This window comes from Barbus barbus (assembly GCF_936440315.1).
Source record: "Barbus barbus genome assembly, chromosome: 44".
In the NCBI taxonomy this organism is placed as follows: Eukaryota; Metazoa; Chordata; class Actinopteri; order Cypriniformes; family Cyprinidae; genus Barbus; species Barbus barbus.
Window position 1 is genome coordinate 5257542 of NC_136722.1, and position 18942 is coordinate 5276483.

The 18942-nt window shown below is 36.5% G+C and overlaps 1 protein-coding gene across 1 annotated transcript in view; it reads right to left on the reverse strand.

The window, feature by feature from the left end:
* apbb1ip (amyloid beta (A4) precursor protein-binding, family B, member 1 interacting protein) overlaps window positions 1-17798 on the reverse strand; it is a 24566-nt gene extending 6768 nt beyond the window's left edge. Inside the window, exons 1-10 of the mRNA XM_079406479.1 lie at window positions 17644-17798; window positions 12117-12176; window positions 11575-11674; window positions 10754-10998; window positions 8125-8202; window positions 6053-6212; window positions 3846-3967; window positions 3156-3230; window positions 2738-2881; window positions 2444-2554 (exon numbers count right to left, since the gene is read on the reverse strand). Of these exons, the coding sequence (XP_079262605.1) occupies window positions 2444-2554; window positions 2738-2881; window positions 3156-3230; window positions 3846-3967; window positions 6053-6212; window positions 8125-8202; window positions 10754-10998; window positions 11575-11674; window positions 12117-12176 (1095 nt within the window). The 5' untranslated portion in view covers window positions 17644-17798. The remainder of the gene's footprint in view (window positions 1-2443; window positions 2555-2737; window positions 2882-3155; window positions 3231-3845; window positions 3968-6052; window positions 6213-8124; window positions 8203-10753; window positions 10999-11574; window positions 11675-12116; window positions 12177-17643) is intronic.
* Window positions 17799-18942: the final 1144 nt, after the last annotated feature.

Below are 18942 nucleotides of genomic sequence, written 5' to 3' on the forward strand. Positions count from 1 at the left end.
AATGTATGTAACATATATCTGAAAGCAATTTGGATTAAAAAAATAGATTTAGAAATGTAATTTGTGATAAATTATATATTGCAATATGGCTCTATAGATAAGCTTCACACAAAATGTAACATTCAAAGGTATTTACCATAAAATGTTTTTGTATGAAATACTGTACTGTTCCTTGAATTTAGCTACTTGCCTTGCAACCTAAAACATATTCACCTTTCGTGAATCTTTAAACCCCCATCCCTTTATGTTTTGTGTTGCTACAGCTAATGTCAGCTCTCATCCATGCTCACTAAATAGGAAAAGATGCTTCCCCAACCACTTCCTGCATTTTGGAAGTTCAAATGCAACACATTGGCTTTTATCTTTGGGGGTAGCCATTTAGTTAATTAGTATATATTAAAGCAGCAGGCATACAAGAGGCACACCTTGAAATAATTATTGCACAATTTATGTTTAGCAACCCAGGGTTTAGAAGTTACACCTACCAGCTTGAGTAGTGTTCTTTTAGTGGACATGTATAAAAGAGAACCAAGCAGATTTGTTGTGCGTAAATATCAGATAAACGCCCTACTGCCAGCAGTACCTAAATATCCCTTTTTATTATGGCATATGACTTAAAAATCTGAGGTTACCCTATAACACTGGCCGGGGATGAGGTCTGTAATTTTTAACTACAATAGTAATTAAATAGGAATTTCATTAGGGGATGTAGTTTTGGAACAGTGGAGCATTTTAAAGGGTTGCCGTAAGGTCATCTTAAAACCTCTTACCCGGTCACACCACTGCACCACTCCTTGTTATGTCAGGGGGAAATGAAAGCTTTTAGAGGGATGTGATTTTCAGCTTCTGGTACTATAAGCCTCACGTCTTTTATGTCTGCTTTCATGTCCATGACTACTACTGATAGAACAGCATTTTTTGCGGAAATAACGAGGATTTGCTTTAGGCGCCAAAGTCCGAAAGCACAATTTCTTTGCATTATCCACAGAATGAGAACAGAGTGGCTTTTTTCAGTTTGATTTCAAGTTAGTAAACCCCTTAAAATCTAAGTTGAAACTCTGGCAAAACAACAGAGCATAAAAAGTACCACCACCCTAGTTATTTTGCCTGTTTCTACTGCTAATTTCCATGTCTATGAAAAGTTCTGCTTTGGCTTTAAAAATGTCACAATTCAGTATATTTTATAGAAAAGGGAGTTTTTGTTGGTTGATTTATTTATTGCAATTAAAATGACTATTTAATTGATCCTCCCATAAACAAACATGCCAAGAAAATTTGTATTATTACAATATTTTTTTGCAAAACACAAGTTGCTCTAAAACAGACACTGAAAAAATAGACCACATTAGGCTTGGAACACCTAGTTTTGCTTCTTTTTACATACAGCATGTGTAATAAATCAGGAACTAACTACTGTACAAATATATAACGCTGTGGAGAACTCAAGTGTAAGTGCTGCAAAACAAGCCTATTATACACAGACACTGGTAATGCAGAGATATGTTAGTCTTCATTCAAAACTACATATGTAGTTACATAATACATATGTAGAAACATTTTATAGAGTATACATCATTTTGAACATTTAAATAAAACCAGTGTTGCAGAGTGTGTGTCATGAAGGAAATTAGTTTAAAACTTTGTGTTTATAATGCCTTTGTGGAAAAAGTAAAACCTTATTATGGACATAATATATATGTATATAGATGATATATAAAATAATATATAAAACAATAAGTGCAAATTAAATGTAATGTTTTGGACATTTGGTGGTGTGCTAATTGCAATTAAATGATATTTAAATTTATTATAAATGAAATTAGTTGAACTTTAGTCCTTTTTTACACACTAGGCCGCAAGTATACCCTTATATGGAACTGCATAATTCTGCTATCTTGAAATATGGTCAAAGTTTGCTGATGAATGTGCTAACTAGTATTTAATGTAAACTAAAATATACTTTAATGTAATTTCTATTGAAACTTGTATATTGTATCACATTTATACACGTGTGTATTTGAATTATGTATTTAAATATATTTGTCATTACACATTTTAATTGCATTTTAGTATATTTACATATATTAACATTACATATAATATCAAAAAACACTGGTTATAGTCAAGTATTTTACATGTGCTTTAGTATGTTAGTCAACACATCAAAAGTGTCATAAGTGTACTTTTAAGCACAACAAAATATTATTGAAACAAGAAGAATGTGTAGTCTTTAAGTACACTTAAAGCAGCCTCTTTAGTCATTCATTTATATTATCTGCACAGATTTAATATATTTAATAATATATAATATATTTATTATATTATATTATTATGTGTGTGTGTGTACTATATGTATATGTTTCAAGATTTCAAGTACATTAAAAGTGCACATTCAATTCAATTAAGTGCCTTTCTGTTTTAAAAGGATGGGCTGAAACCGTACCTTAAGAATGAAGCAGTGGTCTGTCGGTGCTTTGTATTTGATTCTGTATTCTTTGCAGTAGTAGACGTTCACATTATCAAACTGCACCAAGCACACAAGATCCCGTGAAGCCTGATGAAGACAGAGAAAAACCCATTAATCACCCAAATTTAGTTGCTTGACCTTTTCACCAAGACAGTTATTATAGGTCTATAGCAATGCAATATTTGTCTGAAGTCAATGTCTGGAAATTCAAAATTAAAAAAAAAGTCAAAATTCACTGTATGTTTTACTGTCTGGATTGCCTGAGCTGACCTTTGTCTTGCCTTTGGGTGAGTAATACAATCCAGAGGCCCGCAGCAGGAAGTAGCGCTGTTTCCAGGATTTCTTGCCATCCTCCTTCAGATACAGAATACCCTCCAGGTCAGGCACAATGACGGAGGCTCCACAGAAGTTCTCCTACACCCAGAAATACAAAACCAGACATGAAGACTTTGATCATTTGCTTACACTCATGTTATTCCATATAACACACATTGGAAGGACATGAGGGTGAGAAAATGATGTTGAAATTTCCATGTTTGGATAAGACTTGTTAAGACCCGCATTACTTGATCAAGAGGGTTTGATTATGATGTTAAATATTACACCATTACATTTCTTTTGATAAATGTCTTCATCTGTATCTTTAGATGACACCTCTCAATTATATCAAAGTTAAAGCCAGACGCACCTCCAGAAGCTGTTCTTTGTCTTTGTCTTTCATGTCCTTTAGAGATTTCTTATCTTTTTTCCACAAATAAAAATTCTGTAAAAGAAATTGGAATTTACTTAATATTGAGTAGCATTCAACAGATTTTCAGTAATCAAGTATTCATATATATCATGAATGGACACTTCTAGATTTCTACCATTAGAGAACACTGTCAATCTGCTGAGATGAACTGTTTTTCTAAATTCTGTTCCATTTTCAGTGAATTTACAGGGCACAAGAAATAGAGAAATAATAGAAACGGAGTCGTTTTTGTGTTAGAAATGTTACAGTTATTACAAGCAAAGGAAAGGGAAAAGTATCCATTATTTTTAGCCCTTTTGTATTAAGTTATTTATTGGTCACACTTTAGTTTTGGGACCAATTCTCACTATTAACTATGACATTTGCCTCAATAAACTCCTAATTTGCTCATTATCAATAGTTAGCAAGGTACTAGTTAAGTTTAGGTATGGGGTTAGATTAAGGGATGTAGAAGAAACAAGCAAAATAAGGCATTAATATGTGCTTTATAAGTACAAATAAACAGCCTATAAGCTATATCTAATAAGCACCCTGATAATATTGAGAACTGGTCCCTAACGTATTTGCTATTTATTAGTAATTTAATTTATACCATCAAGAAGCACAAATAGCAGTCCACACACTTGCCTGAGGGTTTCTGAACACTTCATACTTGTCTATTTTCTCCTGAAAAAGTAGTTTGTTTTCAGTGTCCCTTGTCCATGTCGAAAGAGGCTCCACAAGGTTCTCATGGTCCTCAAACCCCCGTTCTGTGGAAAGTTCAAACTCAGATCAAATGTCATCATTTTTGTCTATACCCAACTCTGCCTTTTATAACTAAATATTGATAATCAATACCATCCCCTTAAACTTCTGTAAAGATTCATTTGACAAACACTTTTATCCACAGAACCTTCAAATATTTGGTCCCACTTTATATTAGGTGACCTTAACTACTATACTTAACATTTTAAATGAATGATTTGATACAATGCACTTATTGTATACATACATGTTTTTACATTGTACTTAAATAAAAAAAAAAAACCTGCATGTAATTACATCTGTATAAAAAAATCTGGAAAATAATGTTTAACGTTAATTGCGCGCACACACACACACACACACACACTTTGTTGCAGTTTTTATTTTTATTTATATATTAGTATGGAAAGCAGTTTTTTTGAGATTTCAGGATTTCCCTATTCAAATAAACAGGACTTGGTCTTGGCTCCCTGAAATAGCTGCACGGATGAGCTGCAAAGCGTGAGAAGGTCACAGCATGAAATGCTGAAAAGCATGAAAGTAAACAGCAAACTGAAATATAGTGGAGAACTTCCTCTGAAAGTAACTGGTGTAAGCTGTTTTCTTTATTTAAACGGTTAACTTAACATGACTTTGGCTTATTTACTGGAATAATGCTGAAAGAGCCCCTAAAAGTAACAGAATAATAATAGAAAAAAAAAAAAAAAAACTGTTTTCAGAAATAAGCAATTAACTTATTGCTGATTTGGATGCATATTATTAGCATACTAGCTGTTTATTAGTATTGGTAAAGCATATATTAACACCTTATTCTGCACAAACATTCTAGATCCTCTATACTCAATACTTAAACTATTACAAACAACATACTTGCAGAACTTTTTTTGAGGGAAAACTCTGATTATCATAAAGTCATGAACCAAATGCCAGGTTTTTACTGTGCACACCTCCCATTGCATTGGTGCCAACCCAGACACCGTGGTATAAGTACTATACAGTCTGCAACCTCCCAGATTCTCAGTTAAAGATCACATATACTGATTAAAAACTGGAATGAAGAGATCTTATGGGTGGTCTGATGTGTGATGTGGTTACTGGCATTAAACCAATGGTGTGAGTCTGCTTCATAAGCATAACATGGAAGCTATTTTCCCTGAGCCTATATGATTTTTTTGCTCATTTTCTCATTGCTCATTTCCTGTGCCCCTCAACTTGATGGGAGATGAAACGGAATAGAGACGGCAATAGAGAATGCAAGTATACTGTGTCTGTGTGTCAGAGCTGTTTAGATGTTGCCTCATGATTATAAGTCACAGTTGATGATGATGCTTCTCTAAAATTAACCTGGGTGTAGCAAAGATCTTTAACACAGTTAAAGTTTGTCTCTGTTCCTTACCCTGTGAGTTAGGTTATTTTGGTTACATTGCATTGACAGTTTAGAACGCAATAGAAGGCAGCATGAGGGACAAATACTTTTGACAACAAAAAGGTTTATAGCAAGTTTTTCAAGTGCCAATTGTTAAACTATATATATATATATATGAAATTTGCACTTGTAATTAAACTTTCAAGACTATGTTTCTTTACTTTCGTAACTTTGAAAGTGTGTTAAGTGAATGTTTAAGTACACTTAAGTGGCATTTTTATTTTATTAATTTATTATTTGCACCGTTGTTATTTTTAAATATATTTTTAGGTTTGAAGTACACCGCAAGTGCACTTCTTTTTCTCTAGGGATAAGAACAAATGGAATAACACAAGATAAATCCAGTCTATTCATCTCAAATTTGGCAGCCAGAAAGCAAACATATGGTAATGGCTGCAGATGAAGCCTCACAGCAGATGGAGAAAGAGAAATTGGGGATTTTGATCATAAGGACTGTATTTCCTCATGATAGGGAGGTTGAGTGACGGTGTCTGGGGCAGTAAATTAAACCCACCTGTTGAGAGTGTATGTGAACAGTTGTAGGTCAGCTCTGTACTGTGAGCTCACTGGAGCCACACTTCATCATCTTCACAAAATCCAGCCTTATAAAGCTGATGACAACTGAATGAACATGTAGGTTTGTGTGTACATGGATGATACTCACCAGTCTGTAAGTCAGGGTTGGTCTCACACACACACCAGTCCACATTGCAGTCACAATGTGTCTTCTCAAACAGGTTGTCTATCACATCTCTGACGGTTTGTCTCTCATCCACCATAAGAGTCTTTGAGCTGCCGTCCGTAATCTCCACTTTCACGACCAGCTATCACAACAAACCAAAAATAACAAGGTTAAACTTAGTTAACAGGATAACTGCATGTTGTTTATTTGTGGTGATTTGCATCTGCTTTTGGAATTATGGCATTGTTTATTGACATCTGTGCAACAAAATCTTTGGATGCCCCAAAACACTGTAAAACAAAGTAAACTGTTATAATATTTTTTACAGTTTATGTTGGTCATAAGATTTCATCCAGTTTAGCTGTTCTTGGCCAGAATATTCTGCAAAGTGGACCAAAGTGGAAGGATAAACAAAATTTAGTTGAAACCTAAATATTTTAAGGAGCCTGGTGGGAACGTCTCGGTTACGTACGTAACCCTCGTTCCCTGATGGAGGGAACGTAGACGTTATGTCGTGACGACATAGGGGATTTACTTGGAAGCCCCAAACATCTCTGACTTAAGAGTAAAAACGCCAATGAAAATTGGCTAGTGGATTTTGCATACCTGAGCCACTCCCCGTACATACGGGTATAAAAGGGTGACAGGTGCATCCACTCATCAGGTTTTCCCGCTGAGGAGCCAAGAATGAGTCCTAGGCAACCAGTGATGGTTAAAGATTGTGGCATGGGGACATAACGTCTCTGTTCCCTCCATCAGGGAACGAGGGTTACGTACGTAACCGAGACGTTCCCTATCTGTCGGTCACTACGAGTTGTGTTGTGACGACATTAAGGGTCCTATGGAAACCTGACACAACCGCCACAACCTGAACCCTGTCACGACCTTGTGGCATGCAGATGTTGACAAGCTAGCGCGTGACAGACAAATGCCATGCGAAGGTCGCAACCTTCCCATCCCCCCAGCGCAAATTCGCTAACCTTGGTGCCCGCAGGGACCACTGAGTACATTGCTGCTGGAGATAGCCAAGCCGCTGTTCCTTTTCCCAAGAAGTCGGAAGGGATTTCGACCTTCTATGAAAGATAGCTTCAAGTCTTTCCTATTTGTTGTTACAGCTTGGCAGTAACGACGGCGAAGCGAGCCTTCCGGAGAAGGGCGCTACGGAGGTCACATCCTGCCCGAAGGGAGGTAACATGTGGAGACACTGATATGGACTGACCCAGGCCTGGGGCAGTACTACATACGACTGGACCCTGGGGCAGATCCTACCTAGGAGTAGGGAGGAGGGCTGCCAGCAAGGCCTGACAGAGAGCTCTGTCAAAGGGAAGACACAGGTTTACCATGAGGGAAACCGTACCGTGGACGAATACACGTGTGGGATTACCTGAAGGGAATCAGGCCATATGGACACCTAGCCGAGTACAGGGGCTGACCGGAGACCCGGGCGAGCTAGCACCAGTACTGGGCCTGGCGTCAGACTGCTCCGCATCTAGTGGTCGCTGATGTTCTGAGGCTCAGCTGCGTGTGGATCGCGAGCTGCGTGTGTGTGGATTGGGCAAGACTAAACGGGCGGAACGAAAGTCTCAAAATTAAATGAATCAAATAGAATCGACTCAGAAGAGATGTGAATGAATGCACGTGCGTCGCCTGATCCACAAATGCACATTTTAATCGCTGCATGCACACATTATGATAGTTTAATACAAACTATAACATTTGTATTAAAAAATAAGTCTATATTTGTATAAAATGCTGCACATTGATGTAATTCTTAACTCTGCAGACACTGGCTGAAAAGCATTTGTTTCAGTGTAGTGATGCACATTTGCGAATTTTTCAAATCGTGTACACGTTAATGAATTGCACTGGGCTTTGTTCATTGGTAGTTGTGTGTGTGGGCATTGTGAAATGCTGCAAACTGCGAAAATGAAGTCAAATTAATGAGAATTAGTTGACATGTAGTTGCAAAGTTACTTATAGTTAGTAGAATGTCTAAAGTGGACTATCGAAATAAATTGTAACCGAAAAATGATTAAAACAACTGTATCTCTCACCTTTTTCACTTTGGCCTCCTTTAGCTTCTCCAAAGCAAGCTTGATCTTATCTGCTTTCATCTGTTCCTCTAGTTCTTCCTGAGGGGAAACAAAATGATGATTGTTGTTTCATGGGATCAATGTGACGTTAAAGGGCTCTACATATGGGAAATGCAAGCTTTACTTTGACTCTTTGCAGATTAATGACAAAGGAAGATATATAGTGTTGTCTGGTTTTGCTATCTGAGGTCAGACAATCTTAACATAGGAATAGAAACCTCATAGGAGGCTATTTTGAACTCTCCATAGTATATAAAGTGTGTTGACTCCAATAGAGTTATTGTTAGCATGATGCTAATCTAGTAATGTGATTAATTAGAATTAAATACATACAAATATTTTCATGTTTGTGCAATAGCCTATATTCCAAAATATCACCAGGCATTCTGGGATCCAAAGAAGGATGTACGTAATGCTATCCTTCTGAGAAGGCAATATAATTATGCTGCCCAACTTGTTGAACAGCCTTCACACATCAGTGCAGAACAAGCACATCTGTAATGCTTTCAAATACTTGTTAGGTAGGTATCTCACAGGTTTTAAAACGCAGCTGATCTACATTATAAAACCGTCTGGATATCTCCTGTTGTACATTCTGCCAAGCATTGGGCTAGACATAAAATAGCATTCAATGAATATCTGGCTGAGCTAACACTGCAGTCATGAGGATAATTACATGTTATGGTTAGGCTTTTTTACATGCTGAATAGAAATGGATATTGTTGACATTAGAGTCACAAACGACCTGCTTTTATCATCTGATCGTGGTTGTATCTCTCTATTAGTGCTACTGGATCTTAGCGCCACGTTTGACACTATCGACCACAACATTCTTTTAAATAGACTAGAAAATTATGTTGGCATTAGAGGAAGTGCACTGACACTTCCTCTAATGCCAACATACTTATCTGACCGCCATCAATTTGTGGCAGTAAATGAAGAGGTATCATACCAATAACAAGTGCAGTATGGAGTACTGTTTTACAACGTTTTACATGTTACCCTTGGGAGATATCATTAGGAAACATGGTGTTAGCTTTCACTATTATGCTGATGATACCCAGCTCTATATTTCTACACGACCTGATGAAACTTACCAATTTGCAAAACAAATGGAATGTATAGTTGATATCAAAAACTGGATGACTAGCAATTTCTTACAGCTAAATTCTGAAAAAACAGAGGTGTTAATTATTGGACCAAAAACTTTTGCATGTAATAACCTAGATCACTGTCTAATACTTGATGGCTGCTCTGTAAATTCTTCGTCATCACTTAGGAACCTAGGCGATAGCAATCTTTCCTTCGAAAAACATGTTTCTAGCATTTGTAAAACTGCATTTTTCCATCTTAAAAATATATCTAAATTACGACCTATGCTCTCAATGTCAAATGCAGAAACATTACTTAATGCATTCATGACCTTGAGGCTAGATTATTCTAATGCGTTACTGGGTTGCTCTGCACGTTTAATAAACAAACTCCATCTGGTTCAAAATGCAGCAGCTAGAGTTCTTACTAGAACCAGGAAGTATGACCACATTAGCCCGGTTCTGTCAACACTGCACTGGCTCCCTATTAAACATCGTATACATTTTAAGATCTTGCTAATTACCTATAAAACCCTGAATGGTTTGGCACCTCAGTATTTGAGTGAGCTCTTATCGCATTATAGTCCTTCACGTCCGCTGCGATCTCAAAACTCTGGCCATTTGATAATACCTAGAATATCAAAATCAACTACGGGCGGGAGATCGTTTTCCTATTTAGCGCCCAAACTCTGGAACAATCTACCTAACACTGTTCGGGAAGCAGACACACTCTGTCAGTTTAAATCTAGATTAAAAACCCATCTCTTTAACCTGGGTTACACATAATACACAATTGCATTTCTATAATTCAAATCCGTCAAAGGATTGTTAGGCAGCATTAATTAGGTCAACCAGAACCGGGAACACTTCCCAAAACACCTGATGTACTTGTTACATTGTTAGAAGAATGGCATCTACGCTAATATTAGTCTGTTTCTTTCTTATTCCAAGGTCACCGTAGCCACCCAGATCCAGACTGTATCCAGATCAGATGGTGGATCAGCATCTAGAGATGACCTCTACAGCCAGGACACCTAGATGAGCCCCAGAGACTGATCCCCAGTGAAGACCCCGTCTCCAAGATGGCCATCGGGACAAGACCACAGGAACCAGATGAGTGCTTTGCACAATCTAATTCTGCTTTAGCCTAGATTTAAACTACTGATTTTTTCTGGCCAGAGGAGAATGACACTATTTCGACAAACTATTTCCCCGTCTAAATACTGTAAAGCTGATATAAAGCCGATGTAAAGCTGCTTTGACACAATTTGCATTGTTAAAAGCGCTATACAAATAATATTGACTTGACATTCATAAGGTTCATACTTCATAACGTTATTGCAGTGTTACAGTGTTGGCTGCACTTAAATTCCATTATATCCACTCACATCTGCTGTTTGGCCTAGTTGTATTAAAAATAAACCCTGTAAACCTTCAACTATGTATGTGTTAACCACATGAGGCCTGAGGGTGTCTGAAAAATTCAGAATGATACTTACTTTTGATGGTTTGGAGGCAGGTGGTGGGGGCGGAGCTGCAATAGCGTTGGAGGAAGTTGCAGGTCTAGAGGGGTCATTTGACGCTAGGAGGCTAAAATTGCTCTGAGGCTGGGAGGGTATAACTGGAGCTGACCCCTTCAACGGATCTCTTTCTGTGGAAAACTTTTCTTCCGTGGCACTGATATCTGCCACCAGATCAGCCATCAAGGCATCCAAGTCATTGTCTTCCAGATCATGCAGAGATGCTTTAGAGGTCACAATGTGAAAAAAAGTCAACCTACGGAGGCTCCACGTGATTTCAAAACAAAATATCGCAACCTGATCTTGTCAAGTATTTTAGGTGTGCTATTAAGTATGAACATACAAATAAGCCACCAATTCATTAAAATGTAAAATGCCATGAGATTATGTTGGCTATTGTGGCCATAAATAAACAATATCCCACCAAATGAGCATTCAGGATTTAACTAAAATGAGGGAGGGAATTAATAAACCATGAAAAGTTCTTAATTTGTGACATTTATTAATGTCATGTGTGGGGCTCCATGACAACCAGAAAAGAGGAAAGAATTCATAAAAATAAACAAAGTAAATAATTTTTTTTTAACAAAGTATAGCTTTTGAGCTCAATAAGGCCAATATGTAAGCATGCTAATCAGGCTTTGATTTCAGACAAACTTTCTCTACTTCAAACAGCCCCGTCTGTGCATCTTTGGGCCGATTTCAGACATAATTTCAAGCAATTTTGTGGTTATTTAATCAACAATTAACTTGCTAAAATAGCAGACACGTGTAAAATATTAGGCTGAAATATGGTTTACCATTCAGATCTGCAAAACCAATGGAAAAGTTCATTTCCTGAGGGTCAGGAATGGAGGAAGGTTTAGGCAAAGGCACAGACTCTGCTTCTTCTCCCAAACTCTGTGAAAAGACAAATGAGGAACAAGTCATATGAAAGACAAATATGGAATCTATTTTTTTAACTCTATTTTTTTAACTACAGAACAAACAGCACAGGAACTATCATCTTATTAACATACAAATGTGATATGCATATTAGTCTTAATATGTGTGCTTCCCACTTTTGTTTCATTTTTTGCGCTTATACTATAAGCAGCTGATTTATAGCATCACTAATTTATAGTGCATGAAGAAAATACACACATTTTCAATGCATCGTATCTCAGTACTGAAATGCTTGAATGGGATATAATTGCTGTGTTCTATTGAAGTAGCCATATACACACAAATAAATAGTTAGAAATATAACTTTTTATGAAGCTATTTCAGATCTTTTTTACTTAAAAGCACACAAAGATTAGCCAGTTTCCCCTCTATATGAGATATGATATGAGAAACATACCTGCGTTAGGAGATCCATCTCCTGCAGCATGTCGCTGAACATCGCATCAATGTCATCCATCTACAACAGGAATATAACATCTTTAAAACAAGTCTTGCAATAGAATTATGAAAAACTCTTTAAGACTGCAAAGTTCAGCACAGAAACCAAACACAGAACTTGAGGTATGAACACAGGCCTAGTTTTAACAAATGCATTCTGATCATTTAATGAAAATACACACACATTTTCAGTGTAATTTAATGGATTATTTATTATATTATTATTAGATTCTGTTTGGTCAGTTACAATATTCTAAACCAAACACTAACCCTAACTTTAAACCTATATTAGGTATATTTAGTTCGTTAATATTACTCGGTACATATCGCTATAATTAAACAGCATCACCTGAGATAAACTGTAACCAAATATTTACTACTTCCATCGTCGTCCATGGCAACATACCATGCTGCTTTCATATCACTACATGCATTTTCTCTTTTTATATCAGTGGAGAATAGAAAAGCAGATTGGTATCATTTTGAGACTCCACATATTGCCCAGACTATGGCTTATGAAGGGCAGGGTTAATTTTAATACATATATTGGAAACCTTTGTAACCTTTGCAGTGAACAGGGTCCTGATCACACTGTCTGTGTTTATTTTGCAATAAAGACTGGCCAGCTATACTTACTGTTCTAACTCGGGGCTCTTGAACTGGTGGCCTGTGACATATTTTAGATGACTCTCTGATTGATTTAGATTAAACTGTTTATTATGTCCTCCCTGTGTTAAACCAATGTGTCACATGACCTGTAGTGTGATACTGTGAAGCATCACTGAACGTTCATGCATGCAAACATCCTTACTATATTTGATTCTACACGTGAGTCAGCATTCTCAGCTGAACATCCTCACATCAGTTATTTATCCATTCACCAGACTGAGTCTTTTTTCACAGATTGTTTCAAAGCAGATGCACAGCAATGAACAAGAAAATAATAAAATCAATGATGCAAACATGATCAAATATTAAATGAATATTCAGTGTTGTTGAATAAGTTCAGTGTTGATTCAGTTCAACCATATTTATTATTTATAATAATTAAGAGTGTTTAGTTCAAAGCCAGTCCTTTTTTGAAGGAATTCATGGGACAGACCTTGAAAAACTTTCTGAACCCAGCCCCAGACTATTTTATATGAACACACTACTAAATGGAGAGAAATAAAAGATCTAATAAGTAATTCCTGTGCAGAATTGGTCCATTGGATGGTGCCTTTTTTTTGGTTACAGTGTACAAGTGTTTGTGATTGGCAATATAGAGTAGAGTACCTGTACACATGTAAAAAATATATAAAAAACATAGCCCAAAGCTAAACATTGCACAATATACATCCAGAGGCTATAGCTAAAGCATGGCTTGCATAACTCGTTCTTTGCCAAGACATGCAGAATCCTGCCCATGAACGCTCAGCACTGCCTGAGTGTATAATATTACAGAAAGTATGAATTACATGCAAATGAATTTGCCAAGAGATCATTCCGTGTCTCATTCTACTGTATATGTAGGAGATGCAGTGAGTGAATAAATAAGATTAAACTTTTTTTTTTTTGTCACAGTTAAAATATATGAGCCAGTTTCAATAAAGATCTGTTAGCTTCACTTCTGATTATTCAGCTGCCTGCAGTTCAACTATAATAAAACAAACATTATCTGTTAATTTTGGTCCAAAATACCAGCTCTGGGCTACTTCTCTCTTATTCTCCCACATTCAGCAATTTGTTTGTGCAACTGCTTTGAATTAATGCACATGTTATCACTTTTTAAACATAGACGTCTAGCTCGTATCGCATGGTTTGTGACACAGACATGAATGATTCCTTTAAATAATGTGGCTTATTAAGAATATGCATACTTTTCAGTCTGAGAAGAGAAACGTTTTACTTGGATGATAAAATGGGCAAATCCCATAGACACTGAAGACGGGATTCAAGCCCTCCTTCAATTAATTTTATTTTTTAAATTTTTTAATATAATGTTTACTTGCTCTTTTTACATTCTGAAATAAAATACAAATCATATTTTATATTAAAAATGCATTTTTTTATATTTTACTTGAACACAACAATACAACACAAGTGATTCTTCATTCAAATATGAGTTGTGCTGTAATACTCCAACAAAAACAAGCTCTTCAATTAATACAATGTCAGTCTAAACTGCCGGAGTCTGTACCAGCACCTGTGAAATGATTAAACAATGCTGCGTCCTCTTGTTTAAACGAAGCACTGCCGCGCAGCCAATCAGAGAGCTGTTTGTGTACTGCCACACATGGGGAAGTGGTTACAGCAACTTCCCCTCACAAGATGTTGAAAGCATCAAAGTTTCCAACAGCAAACAGATGACACTCACTATCTCTCTGCAAGCATCACAATACGGTGCTTCTTATATGTGTCTTTTTCCAAATAACTGATAAGCATAGGCATCATTATATTATCAGTATGTTCGCAATAAAATATAAGCAAATGTCTTTTGTTAGATTTATGCTACATAGATTTGATGTACCAATACAGGAAGAAATGAAAACATACAATTGCCCAGCATTAGTCAAGTTGAAACCGCGTTTGAGGTGATAGAAGGTCAGACATTATATATACTGTTTAATCTATTTTCTGGTATACTTTATGCTTCAAGAATCATTTTCTTTTGTTTTGTTAAGTGTTATGGTAACTACAATATTCCATATCAAGAGCATCTGTGCAGGATTTCAGGTCTGGAAAAGAAATTAGCTCAGTGTTTCCATCTGTTTCACAATTGCATGTTAGTTATATTGCAGTCAAACTGGTCTTATCTTGAAGGATAACTGTAACAAAGTTCTGAATTTTGTTGATGGATATGTTTCAACTTGCTCTTTAAAAAGTACATTTCTGATTTAAATATGTACAACTCATACTAGCTTATTATACATAAAATACATATATGTATATACATATACATATACTTACTATATATATATATATATATATATATATATATATATATATATGTAGAGAGAGAGAGAGAGAGAGAGAGAGAGTTCTGGCATGAAACTCTAGATGGCACAGTTATCTGACCTAATGACATCATTATCACATAGCACAGCTGATTGGTTCTCCTATATCGGTAGCCACTGATCTCACTGCTCAACTTTCAAATATGTGACTGGTGCTTGTTGTTGCAGTTTGCAGGGTGCTTCAGAAACCCTCCACCTTCCCCAGCTCCACCTGTATAGATCTGCTACAAGGTGATAATGTATGCTATATGGGGGTTATTTCATGTATGTTATTTGTGCAACAGCAGTATTTCTTACATGCTCACAGCAGCATGTTGTGGATGTATCGGCAGTAGCAAGTATCGGGACTTGCTCTGCAGCAGAAGCAGCATAGCAGATCTAGTCCGCCAAGACCAAATACATTAACATTGTCATGTACATTACCATGCCAATCCCTCCGACAGTTGTCATGACAGAAATGTATATAACACATCTCTTATCAACAAGCTGCACAATTTATGGTATAATAATTTGAATAGCATGAAAAGTACACAATTAGTTACAGTATATGGCAGTATATACCTACTTTTAATGCAATAAGGAAAGGGAAGTGGTGTGTGGCCAAGTATGGTGACCCATACTCGGAATTTGTGCTCTGCATTTAACCCATCCAAGTGTACACACAGTAGTGAAAATACACCCGGAGCAGTGGGCGGCCAATGCTGCGGAGCCCGGGGAGCAGTTGGGGGTTCGGTGCTCAAGGGACTCACCTCAGTCGTGGTATTGAGGGTGGAGAGAGTGTTGGTTATCCACTCCCCCACCTACAATACCTGCCGGACCTGAGACTCGAACCCACGACCTTCAGGTTACAAGTCCAACTCTCTATCCATTAGGCCACGACTGCCCTATAAAAATGGTGATATCTGCTTTATAGCAAACACTATCAATAAGAGTTGATTCCTAAACAAAGAGACTAAATATTTTGACATTGAAATGTCTTTTTTTTTGGAGCCTAGTTATTATTGACCACAGAATTAAATGTGAATGTAAGCCACAAGAAAGCCTACAAACATTTTCACAGTTCTCTGAGTAGCCTAGTAGCTATAATGCTGCTGCAGTAATGCTTTTTAAAATCACTGACATGCTATCATTCCTTAGTAGTTATTTTAGTCTGAGGAAAACAGTCATTACAGACCCAGACGGACTGTTGACTTTGGGGTAACCTGATAGAAAAACAGTCTCCTGTTTGTTTCTCCATCAAACACTCGGGCACAGTGTTTTAGTTCAGCTGGTATGCCGTTCTATGATTCCTGTCACAATGCTTGAATACTTTAACCTGTGGGCTGTTATGCTGGAAACACTAAACCTCTCTATCATAACAAAGTAGAGCCTGCGACAAAAAAGGTATGCTTTGAGGCTAAAACGTATGCATATGCAGGAGTTCACATTTTTCTGTATGACTTTTTGCAGACGACTTTCTAATTCCTTCAGTCACCATTGTACAAATTTTTGTTGTTTGCTAATTTAGTGTGCTTACAGCATGTGTTCTGTCCAAATGAGACAGAAATAATTACTCACAGAGATACTGGACAACTGAGGACAAGCCAAACAGCAAAAACTTTAGGTTTGTTCTTTACAAAATGCAACATATATTATCTTTAAGTCAACATGAAATGACATTCCCAACTCAGTTTACTTCCATACTGTGGCATAATTCCAAGTGAAATATGTTATTCAATGAATTTCAATGATTTTATCCATCAGGAATTGTTTGGATTCTGTAAAGTGGGTGTTTCAGTGGATTGTTAAGGAGTATTGATTAACATCATGCAATCAAATTTCGATTAAAACTTATTATGACAAAAAAATTTACATTTGGAATATCATGCGCTGATGAATCATACACAGTGAACCTAGGAATATATTTGAAAGAAACTTTAATGATAAATTAAACTACTATTGGGCTTCAGATTGGATAGTACAAAACTATTAGACATTGTTTTTAGCAAATATCCCACTGATACGGGTGTGGTGTTATTTGTTCTGTTTGCTGTGTCAAACAGTGCGACAGATAACCAGTCACAACAATATAATGAATTAATTGACAATTAATCCAGTCAGAAGAGAAGAGTTGTTTTCCACAGTGCCTTCTCTCCAGTTTAAACAACATATTGGCCAAAAGCAAATCTGCCCATGTCTTCTTTATGTCTGGACCCTAATTAATTATCAAATATACTGACTCGCGTCATAAGTACAGACATACAGATACAGTTTCTGGTCTAGAATTGAAACTCCTTTTTTCATAAAAACAATCAGTAAAGTCATTCAAATGAGTCATTTATGAAAATAATCTACAGAACTGTAGAATTAGACTAATCTTAGGCACCAGAGACACTACAAAATCATTTTGTTACTTGATTATTGTCAGATGTAACAGGTATTTGAACAAAATCAACAACACACTGAACCTAGTCCTAAAACAATAGTTGTTTGAGGAAAAACATCACTTACCTTGGTTTATTTGGCAGTTTTAATAACAAGGTGATGGGTTCATAAATACGATTCCTGTAAAATACCACTCTTTCCTGTTTAACGGTGGACACCACCCAACCCACATGCAGCAGGCTGCTGAGCTGTAGCGCTTGTATGTTAGTCACTGACACTTCACTTACTTCCTGCCTGACACGGAAGTTCAGGTCTAAACCTGTCTCTGCATTCCATGTGACGCTGAAAAGCAGCGGCATACAAGTGCACAGCTGAGATTGTATACGAGACAAGCCAACCAGCTCTAGTTTATTATGTCTCTGTAGATTACATACTGGTCAATGATTGATAAGCGTTTCTCTCTGTTAATTATTAATGCCATTGTTATGCATGTCTGCTTTTTGTCAGCAATGATACATGTTTCAACATAAAATGAAGCCATATCATTTTATTAACCTGGTTGCTATGCATTTTTGTTGTGAAGCCAATTGCATGCCTGAACTATAAAAAATATTAATGTTATAGAAATAGTTAACCCAAAATGAACATTTTGACCATACAAGATGTAGAAGAGTTTGTTTCTTCATCAGAATCGACTTTTAATTTAGCATTACATCACTTGCTCTCCAACTGATCCTCTGTATTGAATGGGAGCCATCAGAATGAGAGTCCAAACAGCTGATAAAAAACAGCACAATAATCCACAAGTAATCTACACGACTCCTGTGCATCAATTAACAGCTTGTCATTTGAAAAACTGGGTGTTTGTATTGAGCAAATCCTTCTGGCAAAAAGGTTCCCCACAAATTTGTGAAAGCAGCTTGGTTTAAAAGTGACTTTTGTGTAAGCTGTGCTTTATTTCTCATTGTGCTTGTTTGACTTATTTAGATTTGCATTAACAGATATGTATGGAATGTAGTGTATCAGGATATTGTCCAGAATTGAACAACACACATAAAATATTCACAAATTGAAATTATGTATTGCAGTGTGGAGGACAAAAGACATACGTTTGATTCTTTGTCCAAATAAAGAGGAAAAAGGGGGTTTCTCCAGTGTTTACATATTTCCTATTGAATATGGGAAAGCATGTTCCTGTTATCATTTCACAGCGATGCCACAGAAGAACAAGTTTTGGTTCCCCAAAGAACCTTTCAGTGAACAGTTCTTCTTCTTCTTCAAAAGAAATTCCCCCTTTTTCTTAATGTGAAGACCATTTTAATATTTTAAGGAAGCTTTTTCCACTATAAAGAACGTTTTATGCAATGCATAAAAGTTCTTTACGGTACTATAGATGCCAAAAAAAAAAAAACAAAACAAAAAGAA